The sequence below is a fragment of the Erinaceus europaeus genome, chromosome 1 (assembly GCF_950295315.1).
Source record: "Erinaceus europaeus chromosome 1, mEriEur2.1, whole genome shotgun sequence".
Lineage (NCBI taxonomy): Eukaryota > Metazoa > Chordata > Mammalia > Eulipotyphla > Erinaceidae > Erinaceus > Erinaceus europaeus.
Genome location: NC_080162.1, coordinates 1,452,832 through 1,479,475, shown reverse-complemented (window position 1 = coordinate 1,479,475; position 26,644 = coordinate 1,452,832). Strand labels below are relative to the sequence as shown.

At 52.6% G+C, this 26,644-nt stretch overlaps 1 protein-coding gene across 4 annotated transcripts in view; it reads left to right on the top strand.

Moving 5' to 3' along the window:
* Positions 1 to 26,414, top strand: part of STAMBPL1 (STAM binding protein like 1) — a 41,662-nt gene extending 15,248 nt beyond the window's left edge. For all 4 annotated transcript variants that reach the window (XM_060185434.1, XM_060185384.1, XM_060185547.1 and 1 more), the window contains 6 exons: positions 7,977 to 8,319; positions 10,586 to 10,710; positions 15,066 to 15,203; positions 20,924 to 21,036; positions 24,766 to 24,865; positions 26,097 to 26,414. In XM_060185434.1, the coding sequence (XP_060041417.1) occupies positions 7,977 to 8,319; positions 10,586 to 10,710; positions 15,066 to 15,203; positions 20,924 to 21,036; positions 24,766 to 24,865; positions 26,097 to 26,153 (876 nt within the window). In that variant the 3' untranslated portion in view covers positions 26,154 to 26,414. The remainder of the gene's footprint in view (positions 1 to 7,976; positions 8,320 to 10,585; positions 10,711 to 15,065; positions 15,204 to 20,923; positions 21,037 to 24,765; positions 24,866 to 26,096) is intronic.
* Positions 26,415 to 26,644: the final 230 nt, after the last annotated feature.

The following is a 26,644-nucleotide window of genomic DNA, read 5'->3' as shown; positions in this document are numbered from 1 at the left end:
CTTGTGTTCAGCCTCATCAGCTCTGAGCTGGGTCTCAGAACACGCCGGTTCCCGTGAGCATGACTAGAAATTGGGCTGGACATAAATGCCCGAGGGAGTGTTGGCATCAGCAAGTTTTTTGTCTGTTTTTCAGACTGTAGAAATTATTCGGTTTGAAGTATGAGAGGCAGAAATGACCCGAAAGTCTCAGATAAAGCAACAGCAAGGGGGAGCGAGAGGCTGAGCACCCTTCCCTTGTCAGTCGTGTGCACGGACCCCGTCAGAATCACACCGGCAGCCTGTCCTGCTCTGTCTCGCATGACCCTCCTGCTTGACGTGCTGACATCTCTGCTGAGGAAGCAGAGGAGAGGAAGGGACACACGAGGCCGCACAGGCAGAACTGGCGCTATCTGAGCGTTCATTAGGAATGCAGGGGGCCGGGCGGTAGCTCAGCGGGTTAAGCGCAGGTGGCACAAAGCACAAGAACCGGAGTAAGGATCCCGGTTCGAGGCCCCGGCTCCCCACCTGCAGGGGAGTCGCTTCACAGGCGATGAAGCAGGTCTGCAGGTGTCTGTCTTTCTCTCCCCTCTCTGTCTTCCCCTCCTCTCTCCATCTCTCTCTGTCCTATCCAACAACAACGACATCAATAATAATAACTACAACAATTAAAGCACAAGGGCCACAAAAGGGAATAAACATTTTTTTTAAAAAAAAATCAAAACACAAACCTCAGGTGTCTGCCAGGCCTGCTGACTCTCCGCTTGCCTCCTAGCAAGACGCAGAAGGCGGGAGCAGTACACCAAGGTGTCGGACGGCTGAAGTCGGCCGACCCACCTTGACCTTACAGCAGCTTCTAATCTAGTTTCCACAAAGCCATTTGAGGGTGACTGAAATCTCCGAGCTTTGTTTAAAAGAGCCTTATTTGCAGACTTAATAATTCCTTCATAATTTGGGGCTGGCACAGGCACACCGGGTTAAGCGCACCTAGAGACTTGCTCAAGGATCCCGGTTCGAGCCCCCGGCTCCCCACCTGTAATGGGGGGCGGCCTCACAGGCGGTGAAGCAGGTCTGCAGGTGTCTGTCTTTCTCTCCCCCTCTCTGTCTTCCCCTCCTCTCTCCAGTTCTCTCTGGCCTATCAAAAAGAAAAATGTCCACAGGAGCAATGGTTTCATCCTGTAGACACCACAAAGAGCCCTAGCAATAACCCTGGAGGCAAATGATAATAATAATAATTCCTTGATATTTTGTTTTAACATTGGTTTGGTGACCTCAGGAATCTCAGTGTTGGAGATGACTCCTAGTTTCTTCAGTGGCAAGTGCTGAGGGCTGTTTCCCAGCAGCCTCCTTTCTCCACAGAGTCCAGAGCTGGAGATGCTGAGGGCTGCTTCCCAGCAGCCTCTTTTCTCCACAGGGCCCGGCAAGGGCAGGTGCTGAGGGCTGTTTCCCAGCAGCCTCCTTTCTCCACAGAGCCAGGCAGGGGGAGGTGCTGAGGGCTGTTTCCCAGCAGCCTCCTTTCTCCACAGAGCCAGGCAGGGAGGGGGAGGTGCTGAGGGCTGTTTCCCAGCAGCCTCCTTTCTCCTCAGAGCCCAGCAGGGGGAGGTGCTGAGGGCTGTTTCCCAGCAGCCTCCTTTCTCCTCAGAGCCCAGCAGGGGCAGGTGCTGAGGGCTGTTTCCCAGCAGCCTCCTTTCTCCACAGAGCCCAGAGCTGGAGGTGCTGAGGGCTGTTTCCCAGCAGCCTCCTTTGTCCTCAGAGCCCAGCAGGGGCAGGTGCTGAGGGCTGTTTCCCAGCAGCCTCCTTTCTCCTCAGGGCCCGGCAGGTGGAGGTGCTGAGGGCTGTTTCCCAGCAGCCTCCTTTCTCCACAGGGCCCAGCAGGGGCAGGTGCTGAGGGCTGTTTCCCAGCAGCCTCCTTTCTCCACAGGGCCCGGCAGGTGGAGGTGCTGAGGGCTGTTTCCCAGCAGCCTCCTTTCTCCACAGGGCCCGGCAGGGGCAGGTGCTGAGGGCTGTTTCCCAGCAGCCTCCTTTCTCCACAGGGCCCGGCAGGGGCAGGTGCTGAGGGCTGTTTCCCAGCAGCCTCCTTTCTCCTCAGGGCCCGGCAGGTGGAGGTGCTGAGGGCTGTTTCCCAGCAGCCTCCTTTCTCCACAGGGCCCAGAGCTGGAGGTGCTGAGGGCTGTTTCCCAGCAGCCTCCTTTCTCCTCAGAGCCCAGCAGGGGCAGGTGCTGAGGGCTGTTTCCCAGCAGCCTCCTTTCTCCACAGGGCCCGGCAGGTGGAGGTGCTGAGGGCTGTTTCCCAGCAGCCTCCTTTCTCCACAGGGCCCGGCAGGTGGAGGTGCTGAGGGCTGTTTCCCAGCAGCCTCCTTTCTCCACAGGGCCCGGCAGGGGCAGGTGCTGAGGGCTGTTTCCCAGCAGCCTCCTTTCTCCACAGGGCCCGGCAGGGGCAGGTGCTGAGGGCTGTTTCCCAGCAGCCTCCTTTCTCCTCAGGGCCCGGCAGGTGGAGGTGCTGAGGGCTGTTTCCCAGCAGCCTCCTTTCTCCTCAGAGCCCGGCAGGTGGAGGTGCTGAGGGCTGTTTCCCAGCAGCCTCCTTTCTCCTCAGGGCCCAGCAGGGGCAGGTGCTGAGGGCTGTTTCCCAGCAGCCTCCTTTCTCCACAGAGTCCAGAGCTGGAGATGCTGAGGGCTGCTTCCCAGCAGCCTCTTTTCTCCCCAGGGCCCGGCAAGGGCAGGTGCTGAGGGCTGTTTCCCAGCAGCCTCCTTTCTCCACAGAGCCAGGCAGGGAGGGGGAGGTGCTGAGGGCTGTTTCCCAGCAGCCTCCTTTCTCCTCAGAGCCCAGCAGGGGGAGGTGCTGAGGGCTGTTTCCCAGCAGCCTCCTTTCTCCTCAGAGCCCAGCAGGGGCAGGTGCTGAGGGCTGTTTCCCAGCAGCCTCCTTTCTCCACAGAGCCCAGAGCTGGAGGTGCTGAGGGCTGTTTCCCAGCAGCCTCCTTTGTCCTCAGGGCCCGGCAGGTGGAGGTGCTGAGGGCTGTTTCCCAGCAGCCTCCTTTCTCCACAGGGCCCGGCAGGTGGAGGTGCTGAGGGCTGTTTCGCAGCAGCCTCCTTTCTCCACAGGGCCCGGCAGGTGGAGGTGCTGAGGGCTGTTTCCCAGCAGCCTCCTTTCTCCACAGGGCCCGGCAGGTGGAGGTGCTGAGGGCTGTTTCCCAGCAGCCTCCTTTCTCCACAGGGCCCGGCAGGGGCAGGTGCTGAGGGCTGTTTCCCAGCAGCCTCCTTTCTCCACAGGGCCCGGCAGGGGCAGGTGCTGAGGGCTGTTTCCCAGCAGCCTCCTTTCTCCACAGGGCCCGGCAGGGGCAGGTGCTGAGGGCTGTTTCCCAGCAGCCTCCTTTCTCCTCAGGGCCCGGCAGGTGGAGGTGCTGAGGGCTGTTTCCCAGCAGCCTCCTTTCTCCTCAGAGCCCAGCAGGGGCAGGTGCTGAGGGCTGTTTCCCAGCAGCCTCCTTTCTCCACAGAGCCCAGAGCTGGAGGTGCTGAGGGCTGTTTCCCAGCAGCCTCCTTTGTCCTCAGAGCCCAGCAGGGGCAGGTGCTGAGGGCTGTTTCCCAGCAGCCTCCTTTCTCCTCAGGGCCCGGCAGGTGGAGGTGCTGAGGGCTGTTTCCCAGCAGCCTCCTTTCTCCACAGGGCCCAGCAGGGGCAGGTGCTGAGGGCTGTTTCCCAGCAGCCTCCTTTCTCCACAGGGCCCGGCAGGTGGAGGTGCTGAGGGCTGTTTCCCAGCAGCCTCCTTTCTCCACAGGGCCCGGCAGGGGCAGGTGCTGAGGGCTGTTTCCCAGCAGCCTCCTTTCTCCACAGGGCCCGGCAGGGGCAGGTGCTGAGGGCTGTTTCCCAGCAGCCTCCTTTCTCCTCAGGGCCCGGCAGGTGGAGGTGCTGAGGGCTGTTTCCCAGCAGCCTCCTTTCTCCACAGGGCCCAGAGCTGGAGGTGCTGAGGGCTGTTTCCCAGCAGCCTCCTTTGTCCTCAGAGCCCAGCAGGGGCAGGTGCTGAGGGCTGTTTCCCAGCAGCCTCCTTTCTCCACAGGGCCCGGCAGGTGGAGGTGCTGAGGGCTGTTTCCCAGCAGCCTCCTTTCTCCACAGGGCCCAGCAGGTGGAGGTGCTGAGGGCTGTTTCCCAACAGCCTCCTTTCTCCACAGGGCCCGGCAGGGGCAGGTGCTGAGGGCTGTTTCCCAGCAGCCTCCTTTCTCCACAGGGCCCGGCAGGGGCAGGTGCTGAGGGCTGTTTCCCAGCAGCCTCCTTTCTCCTCAGGGCCCGGCAGGTGGAGGTGCTGAGGGCTGTTTCCCAGCAGCCTCCTTTCTCCTCAGAGCCCGGCAGGTGGAGGTGCTGAGGGCTGTTTCCCAGCAGCCTCCTTTCTCCTCAGGGCCCAGCAGGGGCAGGTGCTGAGGGCTGTTTCCCAGCAGCCTCCTTTCTCCACAGAGTCCAGAGCTGGAGATGCTGAGGGCTGCTTCCCAGCAGCCTCTTTTCTCCACAGGGCCCGGCAAGGGCAGGTGCTGAGGGCTGTTTCCCAGCAGCCTCCTTTCTCCACAGAGCCAGGCAGGGAGGGGGAGGTGCTGAGGGCTGTTTCCCAGCAGCCTCCTTTCTCCTCAGAGCCCAGCAGGGGGAGGTGCTGAGGGCTGTTTCCCAGCAGCCTCCTTTCTCCTCAGAGCCCAGCAGGGGCAGGTGCTGAGGGCTGTTTCCCAGCAGCCTCCTTTCTCCACAGAGCCCAGAGCTGGAGGTGCTGAGGGCTGTTTCCCAGCAGCCTCCTTTGTCCTCAGGGCCCGGCAGGTGGAGGTGCTGAGGGCTGTTTCCCAGCAGCCTCCTTTCTCCACAGGGCCCGGCAGGTGGAGGTGCTGAGGGCTGTTTCGCAGCAGCCTCCTTTCTCCACAGGGCCCGGCAGGTGGAGGTGCTGAGGGCTGTTTCCCAGCAGCCTCCTTTCTCCACAGGGCCCGGCAGGTGGAGGTGCTGAGGGCTGTTTCCCAGCAGCCTCCTTTCTCCACAGGGCCCGGCAGGGGCAGGTGCTGAGGGCTGTTTCCCAGCAGCCTCCTTTCTCCACAGGGCCCGGCAGGGGCAGGTGCTGAGGGCTGTTTCCCAGCAGCCTCCTTTCTCCACAGGGCCCGGCAGGGGCAGGTGCTGAGGGCTGTTTCCCAGCAGCCTCCTTTCTCCACAGGGCCCGGCAGGTGGAGGTGCTGAGGGCTGTTTCCCAGCAGCCTCCTTTCTCCACAGGGCCCAGAGCTGGAGGTGCTGAGGGCTGTTTCCCAGCAGCCTCCTTTCTCCTCAGGGCCCGGCAGGTGGAGGTGCTGAGGGCTGTTTCCCAGCAGCCTCCTTTATCCTCAGGGCCCGGCAGGTAGAGGTGCTGAGGGCTGTTTCCCAGCAGCCTCCTTTCTCCACAGAGCCCAGAGCTGGAGGTGCTGAGGGCTGTTTCCCAGCAGCCTCCTTTCTCCTCAGGGCCCGGCAGGTGGAGGTGCTGAGGGCTGTTTCCCAGCAGCCTCCTTTGTCCTCAGAGCCCAGCAGGGGCAGGTGCTGAGGGCTGTTCCCAGCAGCCTCCTTTCTCCACAGGGCCCGGCAGGTGGAGGTGCTGAGGGCTGTTTCCCAGCAGCCTCCTTTCTCCACAGGGCCCGGCAGGTGGAGGTGCTGAGGGCTGTTTCCCAGCAGCCTCCTTTCTCCACAGGGCCCGGCAGGTGGAGGTGCTGAGGGCTGTTTCCCAGCAGCCTCCTTTCTCCACAGGGCCCGGCAGGTGGAGGTGCTGAGGGCTGTTTCCCAGCAGCCTCCTTTCTCCACAGGGCCCGGCAGGGGCAGGTGCTGAGGGCTGTTTCCCAGCAGCCTCCTTTCTCCACAGGGCCCGGCAGGTGGAGGTGCTGAGGGCTGTTTCCCAGCAGCCTCCTTTCTCCACAGGGCCCGGCAGGGGCAGGTGCTGAGGGCTCTTTCCCAGCAGCCTCCTTTCTCCTCAGGGCCCGGCAGGTGGAGGTGCTGAGGGCTGTTTCCCAGCAGCCTCCTTTCTCCTCAGGGCCCGGCAGGTGGAGGTGCTGAGGGCTGTTTCCCAGCAGCCTCCTTTCTCCACAGGGCCCGGCAGGTGGAGGTGCTGAGGGCTGTTTCCCAGCAGCCTCCTTTCTCCTCAGAGCCCGGCAGGTGGAGGTGCTGAGGGCTGTTTCCCAGCAGCCTCCTTTGTCCTCAGAGCCCAGCAGGGGCAGGTGCTGAGGGCTGTTTCCCAACAGCCTCCTTTCTCCACAGGGCCCGGCAGGGGCAGGTGCTGAAGGCTGTTTCCCAGCAGCCTCCTTTCTCCACAGGGCCCAGCAGGTGGAGGTGCTGAGGGCTGTTTCCCAGCAGCCTCCTTTCTCCACAGAGCCTGGCAGGGGGAGGTGCTGAGGGCTGTTTCCCAGCAGCCTCCTTTCTCCACAGGGCCCGGCAGGGGCAGGTGCTGAGGGCTGTTTCCCAGCAGCCTCCTTTCTCCACAGGGCCCGGCAGGTGGAGGTGCTGAGGGCTGTTTCCCAGCAGCCTCCTTTCTCCACAGGGCCCGGCAGGGGCAGGTGCTGAGGGCTGTTTCCCAGCAGCCTCCTTTCTCCTCAGGGCCCGGCAGGTGGAGGTGCTGAGGGCTGTTTCCCAGCAGCCTCCTTTCTCCTCAGAGCCCGGCAGGTGGAGGTGCTGAGGGCTGTTTCCCAGCAGCCTCCTTTCTCCTCAGGGCCCAGCAGGGGCAGGTGCTGAGGGCTGTTTCCCAGCAGCCTCCTTTCTCCTCAGGGCCCGGCAGGTGGAGGTGCTGAGGGCTGTTTCCCAGCAGCCTCCTTTCTCCACAGGGCCTGGCAGGTGGAGGTGCTGAGGGCTGTTTCCCAGCAGCCTCCTTTCTCCACAGGGCCTGGCAGGTGGAGGTGCTGAGGGCTGTTTCCCAGCAGCCTCCTTTCTCCTCAGGGCCCAGCAGGGGCAGGTGCTGAGGGCTGTTTCCCAGCAGCCTCCTTTCTCCACAGAGCCCAGAGCTGGAGGTGCTGAGGGCTGTTTCCCAGCAGCCTCCTTTCTCCACAGAGCCCGGCAGGGGCAGGTGCTGAGGGCTGTTTCCCAGCAGCCTCCTTTCTCCTCAGAGCCCGGCAGGTGGAGGTGCTGAGGGCTGTTTCCCAGCAGCCTCCTTTCTCCACAGGGCCCGGCAGGGGGAGGTGCTGAGGGCTGTTTCCCAGCAGCCTCCTTTCTCCTCAGGGCCCAGCAGGGGCAGGTGCTGAGGGCTGTTTCCCAGCAGCCTCCTTTCTCCTCAGAGCTCAGAGCCCAGCAGGTGGAGGTCTGCAGCAGCAGGCTGCAGCTTGCACCGTGGACACCATTTCCTGGCCACAGAGTAGAGGCCCTGCATTCTGAAAGTGACCTGGCATGGCGGCATGCCTAGGTTTCTCATTTCACTGGCTTGTTATTCATGTAGATGTCAACAGCCACATGTGGCCAGCATTTTCTCCACGGGATCTTCCTTTCTCCGGGAATCCCGTCGTTTCTGAGAAACTGCGTCTGTTTGAAGACTTGGACACGCAAATGGAGCCGACAGCTTGGAACTCGGCTCCTAATATTTAAAAGCCGCATGGCGTAAACCTCATCGCCATGTGCTGTATCTCAGAAAACATAAGTGGGCTCAGAAATGCTGCTTTTTAGGGAAAGGGGCTTTTTCCATGATACATACATATGTATTTTTTTCCATTTTCTTGGATAGAGAGAGAAATTGAGAGGGGAGGCAGAGGTAGAGAGAGAGAGACGCAGCCCTGCTTCTCTGCTTATGAAGCTTCCTCCCTGCAGGTGGTGAGCAGGGGCTTGAACCCGGATCCCTGAGCGGGTCCTTGCACCTAGTACTGTGTGGGCTTAACCCCGCCTGGCCCCCTCATGATATCCGTCTCCCTCCCTGTCTCAGGAATGTCTGCGGGGACATGATGTGGCATCTCCCTGAGCCGTTGCTGGGAGATTGAACTTGTCTCATTTCAGTCCTCTGCTTTCACCTCGGAAGCGAACCTCTGACTCTGGCAAACTCGTCTTTTCAGAACCAACACACAGCCGAGATCCTCAAGAAACTGGAGCGTCAGCGGCTGATCGAGGCAGAGAGGAGGCGGGTCGTCCAGATGCGGCGGCAGCAGCTGGAGTCAGAGCAGTTTCTGGTTTTCGAAGATCAGCTCAAGAAGCAGGAGCTGGCGCGAGGGCAGACCCGGAGCCCGGAGCGCCTGGGGCCGTGGGAGCAGGTGGATGGCAGCGCCTTGTCCTGCCTCTCCGGGCACCGCAAGGATCCCTCGCCCAACACGGATGCCAGCGAGGCCACCGACCGTGCCAGCCACCCCCCTCTGGCCACCGGGGCCTTAAAGCCAGCGGCGACCCTCAGCGCCGTCCAGGGTGAGTCGGGGGTCGTATCCCGCAAGCACTGCGGCCCCCAAGCAGGAGCAGCTCGTCTCTTGACCTGACGGGCAGGACCCATCTCACGCTGCGCCACAACCCCCACCGCTAGGACCAGCTGCTCTGCTGCCTCTCCCCCTTCCTTGGGGAGTCAGCGCATTCCGGGGGCCCTGGCACGCGGTCCCATTTCTCGCCTTCGCGGGACAGGGTCTGCAAAGCACTGTGGGCCCCACCCCGGCTTGGGTCTGTTTGCAGCATCAGCAGCCAGGCCCTCGCTCAGGACTCCCCCACGCCCTGCCCTGCTCTGCCTCCTTCCCCAGAGCCCTTTCCTTTGGGGGTGGGGGCACACCACACCCAGTCCAAGTTTCACTATGCGGTTTCCCTTTCTGTTCTTCTTCCTTTCTTTTTTAAACTTTTTTTCTTCTTCTTTTAATATTTACTTATTCCCTTTTGTTGCCTTTGTTGTTTTATTGTTGTAGTTATTGATGCCGTTGTTGTTGGATAGGACAGAGAGAGATGGAGAGAGGAGGGGAAGACAGAGAGAGGGAGAGAAAGACAGACACCTGCAGACCTGCTTCACCGCCTGGGAAGCGACTCCCCTGCAGGAGGGGAGCCGGGGGCTCGAACCGGAATCTTTATGCCGGTCCTTGCGCTTTGCGCCACGTGCGCCTAACCCGCTGCGCCACTGCGCGCCCACTCACCCACCCCCATTCTTGTTTCTTCGGTCTCACCTGTGAGTTCGTGACATCGTCCCGACATTCATCCCTGTCATTTTGACCCGGCAAACTTGGCTCACCTTGAACTTCAGAAGCTATCACCTTCCCACCCACCTCAAGGAGCAGAAAGCTCGTGGGCGGTACTGTCTGCACAGTAGAGGTTTTAACAGAGAATGTTAAGGTTTCATTGTCGTTTCTGTGAATCGGAAAACAGTGAACCTTAGAGAGAAACACATCTCCCTAGAGCAGTGTTGAGGCCGTGGTCCCCACTGTGCTTGGCGTGTCGCATGGAGAGGTTTAGCTTTGCTGGCCCAGAAGTGCCCTGGACACGAGTCCTTCAGCCCCGGGGCTGCTGCGCCTTCTGACAACACTTAGCATCCGTGCTGGCAGCTTTCCGGAAGACACTGTCAGACAGCCTGCTTGCCCATTTCTTGACAGGTGACTGGTTTCTAAATGACTCTGGCACTAACACTTTCTAAAAACGTTGCTGGGGCCAGGTTGTAATGCACCTGGTTAAATGTGCAAGGACGCAGGTTCAAGCCCCTGGTCCCCACCTGTAGGGTGAAGCAGGGCTACAGGTGTCTCTCTGTCTCTCTCCCTTTCTGTCTCCCTTCCTCAGATTCTTTCTGTCTCTGTCCAATAATAAGGAAATAAAAATTTAAAAATGGATAATAAAAAATAAAATAAAACAGTGTTTTAAAAAATAAAAACCTGGGGGTCCAGGTAATAGCTCAGTGGGTTAAGCGCAGGTGGCGCAAAGCACAAGGACCAGCTTAAGGATCCCGGTTTGAGCCCCCGGCTCCCCACATGCAGGGGAGTCGCTTCACAGGCGGTGAAGCAGGTCTGCAGGTGTCTGTCTTTCTCTCCCCCTCTCTGTCTTCTCCTCCTCTCTCCATTTCTCTCTGTCCTATCCAACAACGACATCAACAACAACAATAACTACAGCAATAAAACAACAAGGGCAACAAAAGGGAAAGAAATAAAAACCTGGTGTTTTTAAAAAATATTTTATATTATCTTTATTTTAAATATTTTATATTATCTTTATTTATTGGATAGAGATGGCCAGAAATTGAGAGAGGAGGGCAAGACAGAGAGGGAGAGAGACAGATACCTGCAGCCCTGCTTCACCACTTGCGAAGCTTTCCCCCTACAGGTGGGGACCAGGGGCTCGAACCTGGGTCCTTGAGCACTGTAACATGTGCGCTTAACCAGTTGCGCTACCACCTGGCCCCTAAAAACCTGGTTTTTATACTTAATAATCCCCAGCACCATGAACTATACGTACAGACGGTTAACACCACGCAGAATCCTTATCTCATGAGGTATGGCATCTGTTCTGTATCCTCTGCGCTTGATATATTTGTTGTATGTCAGAGACAGGAGACATGTCCGTGTTGCTTTAGGTCATGAAAGGGTGACAGTACGCACGCGCTTTATGAAACAGTGCAATGCACCGAATAACTTACTGTCCTCTGTGCGGCGTTCAGGTCGTGAGGAATGAAATAGAAGATTTGGTTTTAACGGCTTCTCCATTTTCTGCTGCTTAGATTTGGTGGTTGAAGGACTGCGGTGTGTGGTCATAGCAAGAGACCTTTGCCACAGGTTCCTGCAGCTGGCGGAATCGAACACCGTGCGGGGGGTGGAGACCTGTGGCATCCTCTGCGGGAAGCTGGTAGGTCTCGACTTCAGGTGCTTCTGTACTGGGCGCCAATGCAGAGTTGCTGCTCTTCCATGAACAGAATAAATGTGATCTGGGAATTAGTGATACTGTAGAGTTAACTTTGAATACATTTCTTTCTTCAGATAGAGACAAAAGGGTAGAGAGAGGGGCGTGGGGAGTGGGAGAGAGGGAGAGGGGGAGGGGGAGGGGGAGAAACCATAGACCGGAAGCTTCCATCAGTGCAGTGCCAACTGGGCTTGAACCTGGGTTGTGCCCATGGTGAAGTGGTGCACTGTTCAGGAGAGCTATGTCACTGATCCCTGTGCATTTCTTCCAGTACAGAGAACTTTTGAGGAACATTGATTTTTTTTTAATTTATTTTTGTGATGAGCATGTGCAGAGTAGAATAAAAATACCCTAAGAGGCACTGGGGAAAGAGAGAGACAGGCTGGGGGTGTGGATCCACCTGCCAACACCCATGTCCAGTGGAGAAGCAATGACAGAAGCCAGACCTCCTACCTTCTGCTTCTCATAAAGAATGCCCTACATCCCCCTCCCCAGTCAGTCAGCTTCCTGAGGTCCCAGGAGCCTATGCTCAGTCTGAGGAGACTGAGCCTATGCTCAGTCTCCTCCTGAGCATAGGCTGTGCTAGCTGGGTGAGCCTGCTCATCATTTCCTGCCTCATGACGTCGGCAACGGCCGAGCAAGTATCTGTGCCAGTCACTGTGCTGTGTGGACATGTCCCATAGCCACTGTGGCTGACCTGTGCCCTGCTGTGATGCCTGTGTGCCAGGCTAGCTTCGCTGGAGACAAGGAACTCTTGGCGGTGTGGAAGTACAATTCTTTATTGATGTGGATGCCCCAGAGTTGGGTTTGAGCACAGTGGGTTTAGGCCACGTGGAGCTAGCAAAATGGCCACCTCCCACTATGCACGCCAGCCCTTCTCCAGGTCAGGATGCAGAAGAGAGAAAGAGAGCGAAACTGGAGCAGCAGAAGGGCTTTAAAGGGTAAAAACCGGAAGTGACAAGTTGGAAACGGAAATGTCTAGGAAAGGGGGTGGAGGAGGCAAAAGGCATGCTGGGAAGGTGGAAGCGTCCTTAGCAACTGTTGCGATAATTTTACCTGAATTAGCAATACCCTGAGGGGATAATGTGGTGGGGATCTTTCAGGCAAAACAGTGATTATGTAAATAGACCATAGTGTCAGCAATGGAGCAGAGCAGGGGGGTCTGGCTTTAAGGTCCGGCATCTGTGAAGAAGCCAGGCCAGGAAGTGGAGGGAGTGGTACAAAGGTGCAACTGCAGGCCTGACCCAGCCTGGGAGAACAGAATGAAGTCTGCTGAGAAATGATGTCACAGTGGACTCGAAGAGCACATGGTCAGGAGACGGGCCGGGTGGTGGCGCACCTGGCTGTGCGCACACATTACAGTGCGCAAGGACCCGAGTTCCAGCCCCCAGCCCCCCACCAGCAGGGGGAAAGCATCACGAGTGGTGAAGCAGGGCTGCAGGTGCCTCTCTCCTTCTCTATCTCCCCCTCCCCTCTCAATTTCTGGCTGCCTCTATCCGGTAAATGAAGACAATTAAAAGAAGCAGAGTATATAGTTAGCTAAGAAAAAAGATAATAATTGCAGTCAAGGCTGATAGAAGCATGTGGAAGGGCCCTAGACTTATGTGAAGATGGTACCATGAGGGGTAGACAGTGTCACACAGCACTGTAATCCCTCACCCTTTAATAAAGATAATTATTTATTTGCTTATTTATATTTATTTTAATGAGAGAACTACAGAAATACCAGAGCCCTGTGCATCTCTGGCTAATGGTGATGCTGGACAGTGATCCTGGGAGCCTCAGGCATGAGAATCTCTTGCAGAACCATGGCAATGGCTCCCCAGCCACACAGACATGTCTTTCCTGAGGCTCCAGCCACCCTTTGCACCTTTTTCTTTGGTTTCTTTGACCAGAGGGGCAGAATTGTGTTCTTCATCCTTCTTATCTAGCTGATGGTCTACAGCCATTCCGTAAGCTGTGGAAAATGCCAGAAACTCTCCCCCTATAGTGGGAATAAGTCATAATCCTTTCTAAATTGTTTTATTGTCTTTATTTTACTTGATTAAGACATCCAGAAATTGAAAGGAGGGGGAGATAGAGAGGGAGAGAGACACCTGCAGCCCCACTTCACCACTCGTGAAGCTTTTCCCCTGCAGGAGGGGACTGAAAGCTCAAACCTGGATCCTTGCATATTGCCACGTGCACTCAACCAGGTGTGCCGCCACCTGGCCACCCAGTCATAAGTGACCTGAAATCTAATAAAATAAAACAAGACTAACAGGCTCCACAAACCTTAGAAATGGCCCTTAGTAACATTGCAGAAGTGCTTAGTGCATCCCCTCCAAATAAGCCTGCTGCCATTATCGTCATCCTCAGTGTAACACGTCAAGACATTCATTATTCATTAGAATTGCAAAGGACAGCAAGATCCCTCAAGAGGTTACTTGCTTTGCCCTGTGTTGGTCTTCATTTCTCCTTTGGCTAGTTCTGCTTCTGTTCTATCCGTGTCATCCAGGTTCCCCTGCATTGCTTAACATTGTGGTCTATTTACATAATCATTGTTTTGTCTGAGACCCACCCTGGTTTAATCCCCACTGGTTTAATCCCCACTAGTTTGCGCTCTTTTTCCACTCTTCCCCCTTATCCTACGTACTTCCTTTTCCACCCTACCACTTCCTTCTCAGAAGATATTTAAAGGCAGATCAATAAATGCAGTGGGGCATTGTGTGTTCCGGCTCCACAAGTCCCCAAGTCTCTCTCACGTGACACTAGTTCTTGATCCCTTTCCTGCACAGCAGCCTAGGTTGGCTCTGGTCGAGTTCTCTCCAACCCAGAGAGCATGTGCCTGGGAAGAAGCATGCTCAGGCTAGCCTGGCAGCCCTGCATATAGTCCAGGCTCAAGCCTGCGCCACATGGCACTGGAGGAAGCTGGTGCCAAGATGTTTTTCTTCTCTCCCATTGCCTTTCTGTTCCTCACTTCTACCAAAAAAAAAAAAAAAAATCCTGGGGTGGGATGACAAAACTGTTTCCTAGCCTAGGCTAGGATGCCAATACATTTTGAGAGACATGTCCAATGGCAAACATAGATATGTAACTGTAAACAAATGAGGTTGGCATATTGACAGGCAGCCCATTTCAAATTCATGCTTTGTCTTTCAGTGATGACTGGAGTGGGGGGCACTTTCTATAAAAGGCCTCATATCTTAGTTCTCTCTGTGTTTCCTGCTAGATCCTTCTTTTTTTTTTCATCTTTTTTTATTGATTTAATAATGATCGATGGGAGTTGCGCAATAGCGCAGCCGGTTAAGCGCAGGTGGCGCAAAGTGCAAGGGCCGGCATAAGGATCCTGGTTCGAGCCCCCGGCTCCCCACCTGCAGGGGAGTCGCTTCACAGGCGGTGAAGCAGGTCTGCAGGTGTCTGTCTTTCTCTCCCTCTCTGTCTTTCCCTCCTCTCTCCATTTCTCTCTGTCCTCTCCAACAAAGACACCATCAATAATAACTACAACAATAAAACAATAAGGACAACAAAAGTGAATAAATAAATAAATAAATATAAAAAAATTTAAAAAATAAAAATTATGTTCAACAAGATCATAGGATAAGAGGGGTACATTTCCACACAATTCCCACCACCAGAACTCTGTATCCCATCCCCTCCCCTGATAGCTTTCCCATTCTCCATCCCTCTGGGAGCATGGACCCAGGGTCATTGTGGGATGCAGAAGGTGGAAGGTCTGGCTTCTGTAATTGCTTCCCCGCTGAACATGGGCGTTGACAGATGGATCCACACTCCCAGCCTGTCTCTCTCTTTCCCTAGTGGGGCAGGGCTCTGGGGAAGCAGAGCTCCACAACATATTGGTGGGGTTGTCTGCCCAGGGAATTCCCGTTGGCATCATGGTAGCATCTGGAACCTGGTGGCTGAAAAAGAGTTAAGATATAAAGCAGAACAAATTGTTGACTAATCGTGAATCTAAAGGCTAGAATATTGTGGATGGAGATTTGGAGTCTCTGTTTTGGAAAAAGCTAGTAGGTCTATTTTAGGTCTATTCCAAAGGGTCCATGGCCCAACTAGTTTTTTCCTGAGCCTGACATCTGATATGCAGGTGGACCCAGGTTATTGTCTGGGGAGATGGTGTCATGGCTGGAAAAAAACTGGATCAGGGAAGAGAGTAGCTCCCAAATATGGGGAAAGTGTATAAATATTGTTGACTGTAACCCCCATTGATTTGGCCCGCAGTCAGCACAGAGGCCTGTATGACGTCTGCATCCATGCAGGTCTCAGCTGGCTGCCTCTTCCTCTTCCTGCTCCTTCTCTTCCAGACGCACAATGAGCTCACCATCACCCACGTGATCGTGCCCAAGCAGTCTGCGGGACCAGACCACTGCGACGTGGAGAATGTTGAAGAGCTCTTCCGCGTGCAGGACCAGCACGGTCTCCTCACTCTGGGCTGGATCCATGTACGTTTGAACTTGCGGCTTCCACGCGCGACTTCACGTGAGGCGGGGCTCTTCTCAGCTCTCTGAGAAAAGGCAACTTCACACACATGGGTCCTTTGGCTCCCCTCTGTCAGCCGGGACGCATGTCATCATGTATGGCGTTCTCCTCAGGCCGGGCTGTATCTGAACCTGGGAGAACGGCCTGTGGATCGGGTGGAATTACTGTCTGTTGTTTTCTGCTGTTTGAACTTGAAGGAGAGGAACATTTGGAGAGCAGGGGACTTGCTTTTATGATTCACACAGTCTAGTGGGTACTAAGTGGTAAACTGATAAAAGAGGGCTGGGGCTTCCTCCAGCGTGGTGCAGGCCCTGTGGGACTCTGGACTGTGGGCACAAGGCAAAGCAAACACCCCATGCAGGCCAGGAGCTGTCTTGCCAGCCCAGCGGGTGACCTTTCTTGCTGGTCTTTAGCATTTTATCTGGGTGTTATTTGCAGCACAACCCCCTCCTCTCACTTTGATTAAATGTCAGCACACGGCTCTCCCGACTGGAGCTCTTTCCACCTCTCATGCATCAGGACACCAACACACCTACCCCCCAACCCCCGTCCCTTCATGCCCTCCCTCACGGCTTCCCACTATCACTGCTACTATTCAATATCGCATTGGAAGTCCTAGCAGGAGCATTTAGGTAAGACAATTAAAAGGACATAGGTGGAAGGAGAAGTCAAATTGCTGTTCTTTGCAGATGGCATGATAAGATACATAGACAGCCCTGAAGAACCCAGCAGGAAGCTCCTGGACACTCTTGAGCAATATAGCAAGGTTGCAGGTTAGAAGATTAATGTACAAAAATGAGGCATTCCTCTATACAAGCGCCACATCAGAGGGGGAAATACAGAAGCTAACCCCTCCTGCTACATCTGCACAGACAATCTAGTATCTAGGAGTCAATCTAACAAGGAAGTGGAGGACGTGTACACTGTAAACTGAGTCCCTGCTCAAGGAAATAGAAGAAGATATAAAGAAATGGCAACATAGCCCACACTCATGGATTGGAAGAACTGACTTTATGAAAATGACTGTTCTACCCAGAGCCATATACAATATACAGATTTAATCATATACAATATACAGATTTAATCATATACAATATACAGATTTAATCATATACAATATACAGATTTAATCATATACAATATACAGATTTAATCATATACAATATACAGATTTAATCCTATACAATATACAGATTTAATCATATACAATATACAGATTTAATGCCATCCCCATCCGGTCCCACCAAGTTTCCTTCCCTCCCTCCTACCCTTCTTCCCTTCCTCCCTCCCTCCTTCCCTCCCTTCCTAACTTCCTTCTTCTGTTCTCTCTTCCTTCCAGGCAAAGAGCTTTTATTAGCAACACCAGTATTTTTTAAGAAATCAGAAGGAAATACTTTTCTCTAAAACCTTACAAGTATCATTTCCACAAGAATTTAAAACCATCTTTTAATACCAGTCTTTTAAACCAGCAAGAAAATAGATTTGATAAAGAACTATCTTTAAAAATGCAATTTCTTCATAGAACACAAGTTACAAAAGTTTATCTGCAATCAGAAGACACCTAGAATTGCCAGAGTCTTGAGAAAAAAAGAGCAAGACTGGAGGCATCCTGCTCCCAGATCTCAAACTAGACTATAGAGCTACTATAGTCAAAACTGCCTGGTACTGGAGCAAAAATAAACGTACTGACAATAGAATTCCGATCCCATAAATAAGGCCTCACACCAACAGACAACTAATTTTTGACAAGGGGCCCAAAACATTAAATGGAGAAACAAGAGTTTCTTCAATAAACGGTGTTGGAAAAAAAAAAAAATTGATGGAAACAGGCAGATGAGTGAAACTGAACCATTACATTTCACCACACACAAAAGTAAACTCCAAATGGATCAAAGATTTGGGTGCTAAACCCGATACCATCAAGTATTTAGAGAAAACCATTAGCAGAAGTGGCCATTTTTTAAGTTTACTGGCATAATGGAGCATCAGTAAGAGAGACCGGAAGCATGCCCACGTTCAGCAGGCCCTTGGTGTCACACCGTGCAGGAAGATGGAAGAGACTTCAGTTCTGCCTGTGAACTACCACGCCTCTGATCTTAGTCCCAGATCTCCGTGTGGAATCCTTTCCCTGTCTCACTTAGCTTGTGAGCTGTCGTGTAGATGCACCATGTGTGAAAACTCTTTGAAAAGCGTACACCACCATCCAAGTGCAAAAAAATATCTGCAGTGATCAGATTTCTGAACATTCTTTTTGTCTCTTTGGCAGAAGGCTGGTGTGCCTTACTTTGCCTTCCTTACACTGCTCCATTTAAAAGCGTAGTTTGATTTGATGTGATTTTCTGTCCTGCAGAGAAATCACAACACAACCCGAGAAGGAATCATTGTCCATGGAATTGTCCATGTAGGTTGCAAATCCTTGTTACTATAACATGCCAAATACCTTCCAAATTAGCAACAGAAGGTTTTAATTTCCCCTTTGGCTTATTTATGTAGCTTATATAATAATGAAGTAATTTAAATCATTAATTTGGCATAATTGTGGGCCTTGTTTTGTGTGTTTTACTGTATCGAGTTGCTGTGGTTCAGCAAAATCACTTCCCTGTTGTATTTCTAGACCTCAATGTCATGACAGCCTTTTCTGAGGATTTTCACTGAGCATAACGATAGCAACAAATCCAGAATTCACCTTTCTTGTTTTAAGGCTGTAAACCAGTTATAGGGAAGATGGGCAGAATCAGAAACTGACCTGGCTTGAAACTGCCCTTTACATGCACTAACTTTAAACTTCCCTTGTGTAATTTCCTCTTGAAAAAGACAGCAGTGAGTAAAAAAGGAAGAGACAGAGCACCACTGGGCACGTGCAGTGCTGGGAATCGAACCTGGGTCCTCTCCCCTGTGGTCCTGCCCTCCGAGACTGAGATCCTTCCTCAGCTAGCTAGTCCCGTCCTTGGATCAGTTTTTGTTCGGCTAGCGTGGGGGAGCCTCGTCCCCGGGCACCTGCTCTCTGGGTTGGAGAGAACTCGACCAGACTCAGCCTGGGCTGCTACTCACTCAGCCACGTGGGAGAGAGGTGAGTCAGGGACTCGTGGCAGCGTGGTGATGCAAAAGGATCTATAGATCAGAGAGCCAGTGCTTTTATAAGATAAAACCGGACGTGGCAAGTCGGAAACGGAAATGGCTAGGAAAGGGGGTGGAGAAAGGCAGAAGCATGCTGGGAAGGTAGAAGCTTCCTTAGCACCTGCTGCGAGGGTTTTAGCCGGTGGGATTAATGTTACTCTGCAGGCAGGGCGGGTCTCGAGGTAGAAAGAAGATAGGTCAGTGGGATGGGTGGGGATCTTTCAGGCAAAACAATGATTATGTAAATAGCCCATCCTGTCAGCCATGAAGGATGGGGCAGGGGGGGCTGGCTTAGTGACTGACAAGTTTTCTCTTGTGTAAAGTGGGGACAGTGGCAGCACTTAACTCACTTGGAAAGAAGCAAGTGAGATCATCCGTGGAAAGTGCCTAGCCCACTCATCTCCCATCACACCTGCTGCGCTATTCCCACTCTCCTCCTCGTCCTTTTATTTCTGTAAATGAGGCCTGCTTCCTTTGGAATACAAGTTTCCCCTCCTGGTAGGCATGGAGGGCCCGGAGTGTATGGTGTAGTATATGGTGGCAGCTACTCACTTTAGAAATAACTTAAGAGGCGGTGAGTTGTCTCTTTGCTGGCCTGCTTGTTACCTGCCTCACACCATCTTCTGCTGATCCTGGGCTGGTTTCTGAGCTCAGCCTAGAAAGCTCCAGGTGTTCATACAAGTCTCCGGGAAGTCAGGTACCAGGTGGGCAAACCCTTCCCTCCGTATCCTCTCTACAGATTTGGGTTTTAAAAATTGGAATGATTTGTATCCCTTGACTGATAGAGGATTTTCAAATTGGAGTGACTCTCCCTTGCTGAGCCTGTGTTCTTTTTGTAAATAGTTATCAGCCAGTTTTTGCCTTTATTCTAAAAGTCCCAAAATAATGCATTTCTCTAACAGACCGTAATTTTACATTAAGACAGTTATATTTTTTCCCCATTTTTTTCCCTTTTGCAGCCTCCCTGCTCCATGCTGCATCACTGATACTATGGTCTGTTTACATCATCATTGTTGTGCCTGAGACCCGCGCTGCCTGCAGGGTGTTGGTTAATTCCCCTGGTTAGAACCTTCCCAGCAAGCTATGGAAGCCTTCTACCTTCAGGCTCTTTTCTCTACCCTCTTGCCTAGCCATTTTCTTTTCCCACGGCCACTTCCAGTTAAAGAGATAGATAAAGGTGTCATCTCCGATCAATAAAGGAATTGCGTTCCTGCTCCGCCACGAGAGTTCCTGGTTCCTCCTCCACATCGCTGAGTAAGCAGCAGCCCAGGATGACTCCGGCTGAGTTCTCTCCAACCCAGAGAGCACGTGCCCGGGAAGAAACACCCGCAACTCAAGCCCTGCAGTGCCCTTGTTGTTTATCATTGTTCTTGTTACTATTATTGTTGTTATTGCTGCCATTGTCGTTGGATAGGACAGAGAGAAATGGAGAGAGGAGGGGAAGACAGAGGGGGAGAGAAAGACAGACACCTGCTTCACCACCTGTGAAGTGACTCCCCTGCAGGTGGGGAGCTGGACACTCAGCCTGGATCCTTACACCCATCCTTGCACTTCCTGCCACATGCACTTAACCTGCTGTGCTACCGCCCGCCCCCAGCCCCCAGCCCCCAGCCCCCGGCCTAGTTATTCCTACGGGCCTGTGCTGTTTGGTTAATAACAACATTAAAATACCAACAATAGTAACGTGGTAAAAATAGTAGCTAGTGATGTTCTTTCTTCCCTACCTGTTAAGCACAGTTCTAAGAACTTTTATCTTGACTATTTGATTTTTATTTTCACAGCAATTCCATGAGTAGGGGCCAGGGGGTGGTACACCCAGTTGAGAACACATATTCCCACACACAGAATCTGGGTTCGAGCCCCCGCTCCCCAAATGCAGGGAGAACACTTCACAGCAGTGAAGCAGGTCTGCAACCATCTCTTTCTTGCTCCCTCTCTTTTTAAAAGAAAGTATTTTTGTTTGTTTATTAGTGGATAAAGACAGTGAAACTGAGAGGGGAGGGAGAGATAAAGAGAAACAGAGAGACACCTGCAGCCCTGCTTCACCACTCGCAAAGTTTTCCCCCTGCAGGTGGGGACGGGGGGCTTAAACCCGGGTCCTTGTGCCCTGTGACGCCTGTGCTTAACCAGGTGCGCCTCTGCCTGGACCCTGTGTCCATGGTTTTCCATGTAAGTGTCTCTGCTCCTTATTAGCTACACGGCCAGCTGACTTAAGTTCCCTGAGCTTCAAGGTCCTTGTACGTACCTGTGAGATGCTAAGTCTGTTCTACTTGCACTGTGATGAATAAACAGTCATCTTTCTAAAGTCCTTGGCAAATTAATTTCTACTTCTGTGCTAAATAAGCAGAACATATGGGCCACTTCTAGGGAGCTCCTCAGAAATTCATATTTACCCCAAAGATGAAAGGACAGGATTGAATCTGTAAGATTCTTCTAAACGCCTGTTTTGCTTACTGGTGTTGAGCAAAGAAGAGTGAAGGGGCAGGTTTTGGGGTGCAGGGCACGGTGGCCGCAACTGAGGATGTGAGCGCCCTCCCGCTAAGGCTGTCCTTGTCTTGCTCTGCAGACGCACCCCACCCAGACCGCGTTCTTATCCAGCGTGGACCTTCACACTCACTGCTCCTATCAGCTCATGCTGCCAGAGGCCATTGCCATTGTCTGCTCTCCAAAGCACAAAGAGTAAGTATGAGACGTGATCCTGCGAGTTGTGGAGACGGTCCAGCAAGGCTCCCTGGGGCTGCCGGCTTCCTGCGTGCCCGGCACCTCTTCCCATGGGGAGGCAAGAGTGCTCCTGGGGTGGCCAGGTATCCGGGCTACAGCACGTGCCTGGTTTTCAACCATCTTTGCTCTCTGGAGGATACTTTCCTGGCAGGATTACTGGTTCAGTTACTTCACAGGGCGTGACCCCAAAGTAAGTAAATTGGATGCTGCGGGACTCTCATGGGGGGGGCCTATCTCGGGTATAGACTCTCTGGCGTGACCGTTCCGTTGGCCACTGGAGACGGGTGCCAATGAGAATATGACCTGAGGCAGCAGGTGCGGGTATGACTGGGATCCTTCTTTGCAACCCACATACAAGACCAAAGATCACCCAGGAGGCTATGGCCATGGATAGCTGTTGCTATGCTTCTAATTCTGCTTCTAAAACCCCTTCTGTGTCATTGGTTTAATCCCCCCTGCTTAACACTGTATCTATTTACATAACCACTGTTAACTAAGCACCGCCCTGCCTGCAGGGCATTGGTTTAATCCCCACTGGTTCACCATGTCTTTCTGCTCCGCCCCCTCTTGTAGTCACCCTGATTCGCACCAGTCACTTTTCACTCCACCCTCTCTGCGTCACTTCCTGTTTCTGCCCTACTTGGCGAGTATATATAGGATTGAGTTTTTAGTTTAGTTTTAGCATAGCTTGGTTTAGATTGTGCAGCGTCGTACATGAATAAAGAGACACTGCGTACAGCTCAGCCATGAGTCTCTGGTCGTCTGTCTCCCGTCAGTGAAGCTCAGCCTGTGAATAGCCTGTTTATTGAGCAGCAGAGCAGAGTGTGTAAAGGGAGGTGGGGAAGCAGTTTGTTTATACCCAGCATGGATAAGGCACCAGGAGGTTAAGAAAGGGTGAGGGTTTTTCCAGTAACCTCTGGGCGGGTGGTCTAGCCAGTCTGGAGGATTAGGAAGTGAGATTATCAGCAGGTGCAAGGAGAGAGAGAGGGAAGGAGGGGGTCTTGGCATGGGCAGGGGGAATGGAACCATATATGATCAGAAGAACGGGAGACAGGGAAGAGGTGAGGGGCTTCTAGTAGCTGAGTAAGCAGACTAACCGGTCTGAGGACAAGGAAGTGAACCTTTGTGTGTAGAGTATCTGGGGCCATTGTGGGGCCCTTGTGGGGTGCGGGAGACTGATGGGGGGACAGAATCCTGGAGGCCAAGGCCCCCCTGCTCGACCCCAGGTTTGGGGAGTCTGACGGGGCAGCTGTACCACCAACACCGATTTCATAGTCCACACCAAGCTCAAGCTCAACCTCACAGCTCCCCACAGGATGTGCCTTTTTTTCCCTTAACATTTTATTTATTTATTAATGAGAAAGATAGGAGGAGAGAGAGAAAGAACCAGACATCACTCTGGTAAATGTGCTGCTGGGGATTGAACTCAGGACCTTACTCTTGAGAGTCCAATGCTTTATCCACTGCGCCACCTCCTGGACCACCTGTACCTGTCAACATTTTATCTCGTAGGCAGTTTTCCAGTCTTCACATTATTATCTACAAAACCTTTCTAGAGCTTTGGGATACTGGTTGTTACAGATTAACATGACTAAAGGAGTCAGGCAGACTTTAACTGGAATCCTGTCTCCACCTCCCAAAACCCTGTCTAGCAGGACATTTGTACCTTTATCTTTCATTTTCAAAATTTATTTTATTAGTGATTCAATCATGATTAAGAAGATTGTAGATACCAGAGGTACAATCCCACAGTCCCCACCACCAGAGCTCCCTGTCCCATCCCCTGCATCGGAAGCTTTTCTGTTCTCTATCCCTCTGGGAGGATGGACCAACATTCTTTATGGGGAGCAGAAGGTGGGAGTTCTGACTTCTGTCATTGCTTCTCCACTGAACGTGGGTGTTGGCAGGTGGACCCACACCCCCAGCCTGTGTCTGTCTTTCCCTAGTGGGACAGGGCTCTGGGGAGGGGAGGCTCCAGGACACATGGGTGAGGGCGTCTGCCCAGGGAGGTCAGGATGGAATCATAGTAGTGTTTGCAACTTGGTGGCTGAAAGGTGGTAAGATCTAAAGCAGGACAAATTGTTTAATAAAAGGAACCTCAAGGTAGGAATACGGCAGATGAGATTAGGGGTCTTTGTGTGGGAAGAAGCTAGAAAATCTATTTTAGGTATGTTCCAAGGGAACCATAACTTTAGTAGTTTTTGCCTGAGCCTGACAGCTATCATGCAGGTGGGCTAAGAATATTGTCTGGGGAGATGGTGTCAGAGTTGAGAATTGGGCTAGAAAGGTGGGTCAGGGCAGAGGGTGGCTTCCACACATGAGGAAAGTGTATGAATGACATCCACTGTGAACCACGTGCATCTGACCCAGGGCCCACGTCTCTGCACAATCAGCACAGGAGCCTGTGTGACCCCGAGTCCCTGTCAGTCTGAGCTCGCCGTGAAGAGGAGCCCAGAGCACCACTCAGCTTTGGCTGATAGTGTGGGGCTGCGTGGCTGAGAAGAGAGAGAGGAGGTCCGGAGCGAAGAGGGAAACACAAATCTTTATTTGCGCTGGCACCTCAGAGTTGGGTGAGAGAGAAACAGATTGGGCCACGTGGAGGTAGCGAAAATGGCCGCCTCGTGCAGCAACCTTTCCTGCGTCTAAACACCGAAGTGAAGGGCTGGCAAGAGAGAGAGGTGCGGAAGAAGAAGGGCTTTTATAGGAGCAGCTTTCACGAGAATGGGAAGGGGGAGGAGTAGCCACATCACTCCATGGTAGGATAATAACTCTGTGAGAATGGGAGGGGGGAGGAGTAACCAAAGCACCGCAACTATTGAGGGGAATAGACAATGCCCTGAGGGCACAACATGGCGGAACAGGCGCTCTGAGAGTATCCCAACTCTCCTGGGAACTAGCAATAGCCTGAGGGGACAACATGGCAGATGTGACTGCATCCGTATAATTTCCCAGCATGATAGCATTGCCAAGACTTCAGGGGCATTTCTTCACTCAAAAAATTCATCTCTGTACTTTCTTCCAGTTTCTTCTTACTCTTGCTTGATTTGCAAGGCAATGGTAGTCCCTACTTCTGTAGCAGAATTAACTATGTGTAAGGTTACCTGGCTGTTCCTATGTCTGTGTGATGCTTTCAGTTGTCTTCAGAGTTGAGGCAAGCCGGCAGCGACTAAAGAACAGATCAAATGTCTTGTGGGCGATGAGCGGTCGCTGTGCTCTGACACACTGGGCCATCTCCCCATCTCTCCCTCACTGCAGCAGGTGGTGAGATGGGCAGTGCAGCCAGGCCGTGTCTGGGTAAGGGGTCCTGCAGCATAACGCCCGGAACCACATTCAACACTTGACAAAGTCCCCGCTACCCCCACGTTGTCAGCTGCGTTGACGTCAACACTCGTAACGTTCAGATCGAGGTGCCGGCCACCTGTGCGTGCCCCCCGCAGCATCTCACACAGGAGGGCTGCTCATTACAGTCCCCCAGACACTTGGAAACAGTGTCAGCCTGCCCAGTGTCTTTCTCTGGAGTAGCCACGGTGAGATCCCTGTCCGCTACCGCTGCAGAATTCCCAGTGGACGCTTCCTTCTCCACCCCATCCCAGGAGCTCCCACGCCTGTGCCCCTCTGAGTGGCAGAGCCCTGGTAAAGCCCAGCCAACCCTCATGTCTGTGCCTTTCTTCTCTTCCTGCAACTCAGCACCGGCATCTTCAGACTCTCCGACGCTGGCATGCTTGAGGTTTCTTCCTGTAAGAAGAAGGGTTTCCATCCGCACACCAAGGACCCTCAGCTGTTCAGTGTGAGTGGATGGTTCCCTCCTGCTCTGGTTGGCATACATACGTTTACCTCTGGCTTAGTGGGAAAGTCATTATTATCTTTATTTACTAGATACAGACAGCGAGAAATCAAGAAGGGAGGGAGAAATAGAGAGGGGGAGAGGCAGAGAGACACCTGCAACCCTGCTTCCCTACTCGCAGAGCTTCCCCCTGCAGGTGGGGACCGGGGACTCAAACCCGGGTCCTTGCGCACTGTAACGTGTGCACTCAACCAAGTGGGCCACCGCCAGGCCCTGTCTTTTTTTTTTGGGGGGGGGTGGGTGATGAGGGGAAATAGCAGCATAAGGTGGACTGAAGCATCATCCTACTTACTTTGTAGTTTTCCCTTCCTTCTTTCCTCCTCTCCATTTTTTCCTCCTTTCTTATCTTTCTGTCTGCCACCATAGTTATTTCTGGGACTCTGTGCCTGCACTATGAATCCACTGCTCTCAGTGGCCATTTATCTTAATAGAGACACAGAAGGAGGAGGTAGATAAGGAGAGAAAGAGAGACACCCCCCCTCCCCGATGCCCTGCTTAACCACTCATGAATTTTTCTTCCTGCAGGTGGGGACCAGGGACTGGAACCCAGGTCCTTGTGCACTGTGATGTGTGTGGTCTGCTGGGTCCACCAGCTCCTGGCCACAGTTTATAGCTGTCTTACCTCAAAAAAATTAATCTCTGCACTTTCTCCTGATTTCTTCCTACTCTGATTTATGAAGGAGTGATGGCACTTCTGTGCCAGAATCAACCATGCAGGAGATCACCCTGCTATTGATCTATCTCTGTGATGCTTTAAGCTCTCTTCAGAGTCTGAGTGACCAAGTAGTTACTAAAGACAAGGTCAGATGTCTTACGAATTATTATTGCTTGATGTAGCCAAGCCTGTTCTTCTGGGACTGCTTAATGGAAACGATATTCCTACATTTTGTTTAGATTAGCCAATCCCAGGAAAGCATTATTTCATGTCATCTCTTCTTGCTAACTGCTTGTTGGGTGGCTCTTTGGCAGAAGCAGAAATTTTATTTTGAAGTTAGAATTAATTTAAAGGTAAAAAAATATCTTTTATTGAATACAAGTACATTTTTTTGTCTTTGTCCTAACTGGAATACCTTAAAATTAGAACTATTTTTTAATGGAGAAAAGTCATGTGCCCTCCTGAAGGAGAATCATGTTGAATATTATGACTGAAAGCCACTTTTTTTTTCTTTCCTAGATATGCAGACATGTGTTGGTAAAAGACATAAAAATAGTTATGTTGGATCTGAGGTGATAAATTCTGAAGACTAGCACCATGGACTCCAGACACCTGCCCATGGACCATATGGTTGCCAGATTTTATGAAGCTGTTTCCAGAAATGATGCCATTTTGTATTTATATATTTTAGACCAGAAAGTTTGATATTTATTGCTTTTGCACATCTTGACGTTTCCCTTCTGGGTTTCTCTGTCTCAGGAGGTCGCAGTGGTGTTGAATCAGTGCCTCTCAGTCACCCAGATGCTAAGGCCAGATAATAAACTGTGCTGCACACAGCTTCTCGGTCGTCTGTGGGAATCTCTGCATCCATGTTCAGAGTCTCACAAGTTTCACAAACTTTTCCTTAAAAAAAAAAAAAAAAAAATCTGTGCAGTGTCACTCTGGGCAAGAAACTGAGGTGTGTGAGGACTCAGTTGTAGCACCCAGTCCCTACCTGCAGAGGGTGCTGCTCACCTGGTAGGGCAGACTGCAGGCGTCTCCTCCCTCTTTCTCCCTTCTTAATTTAT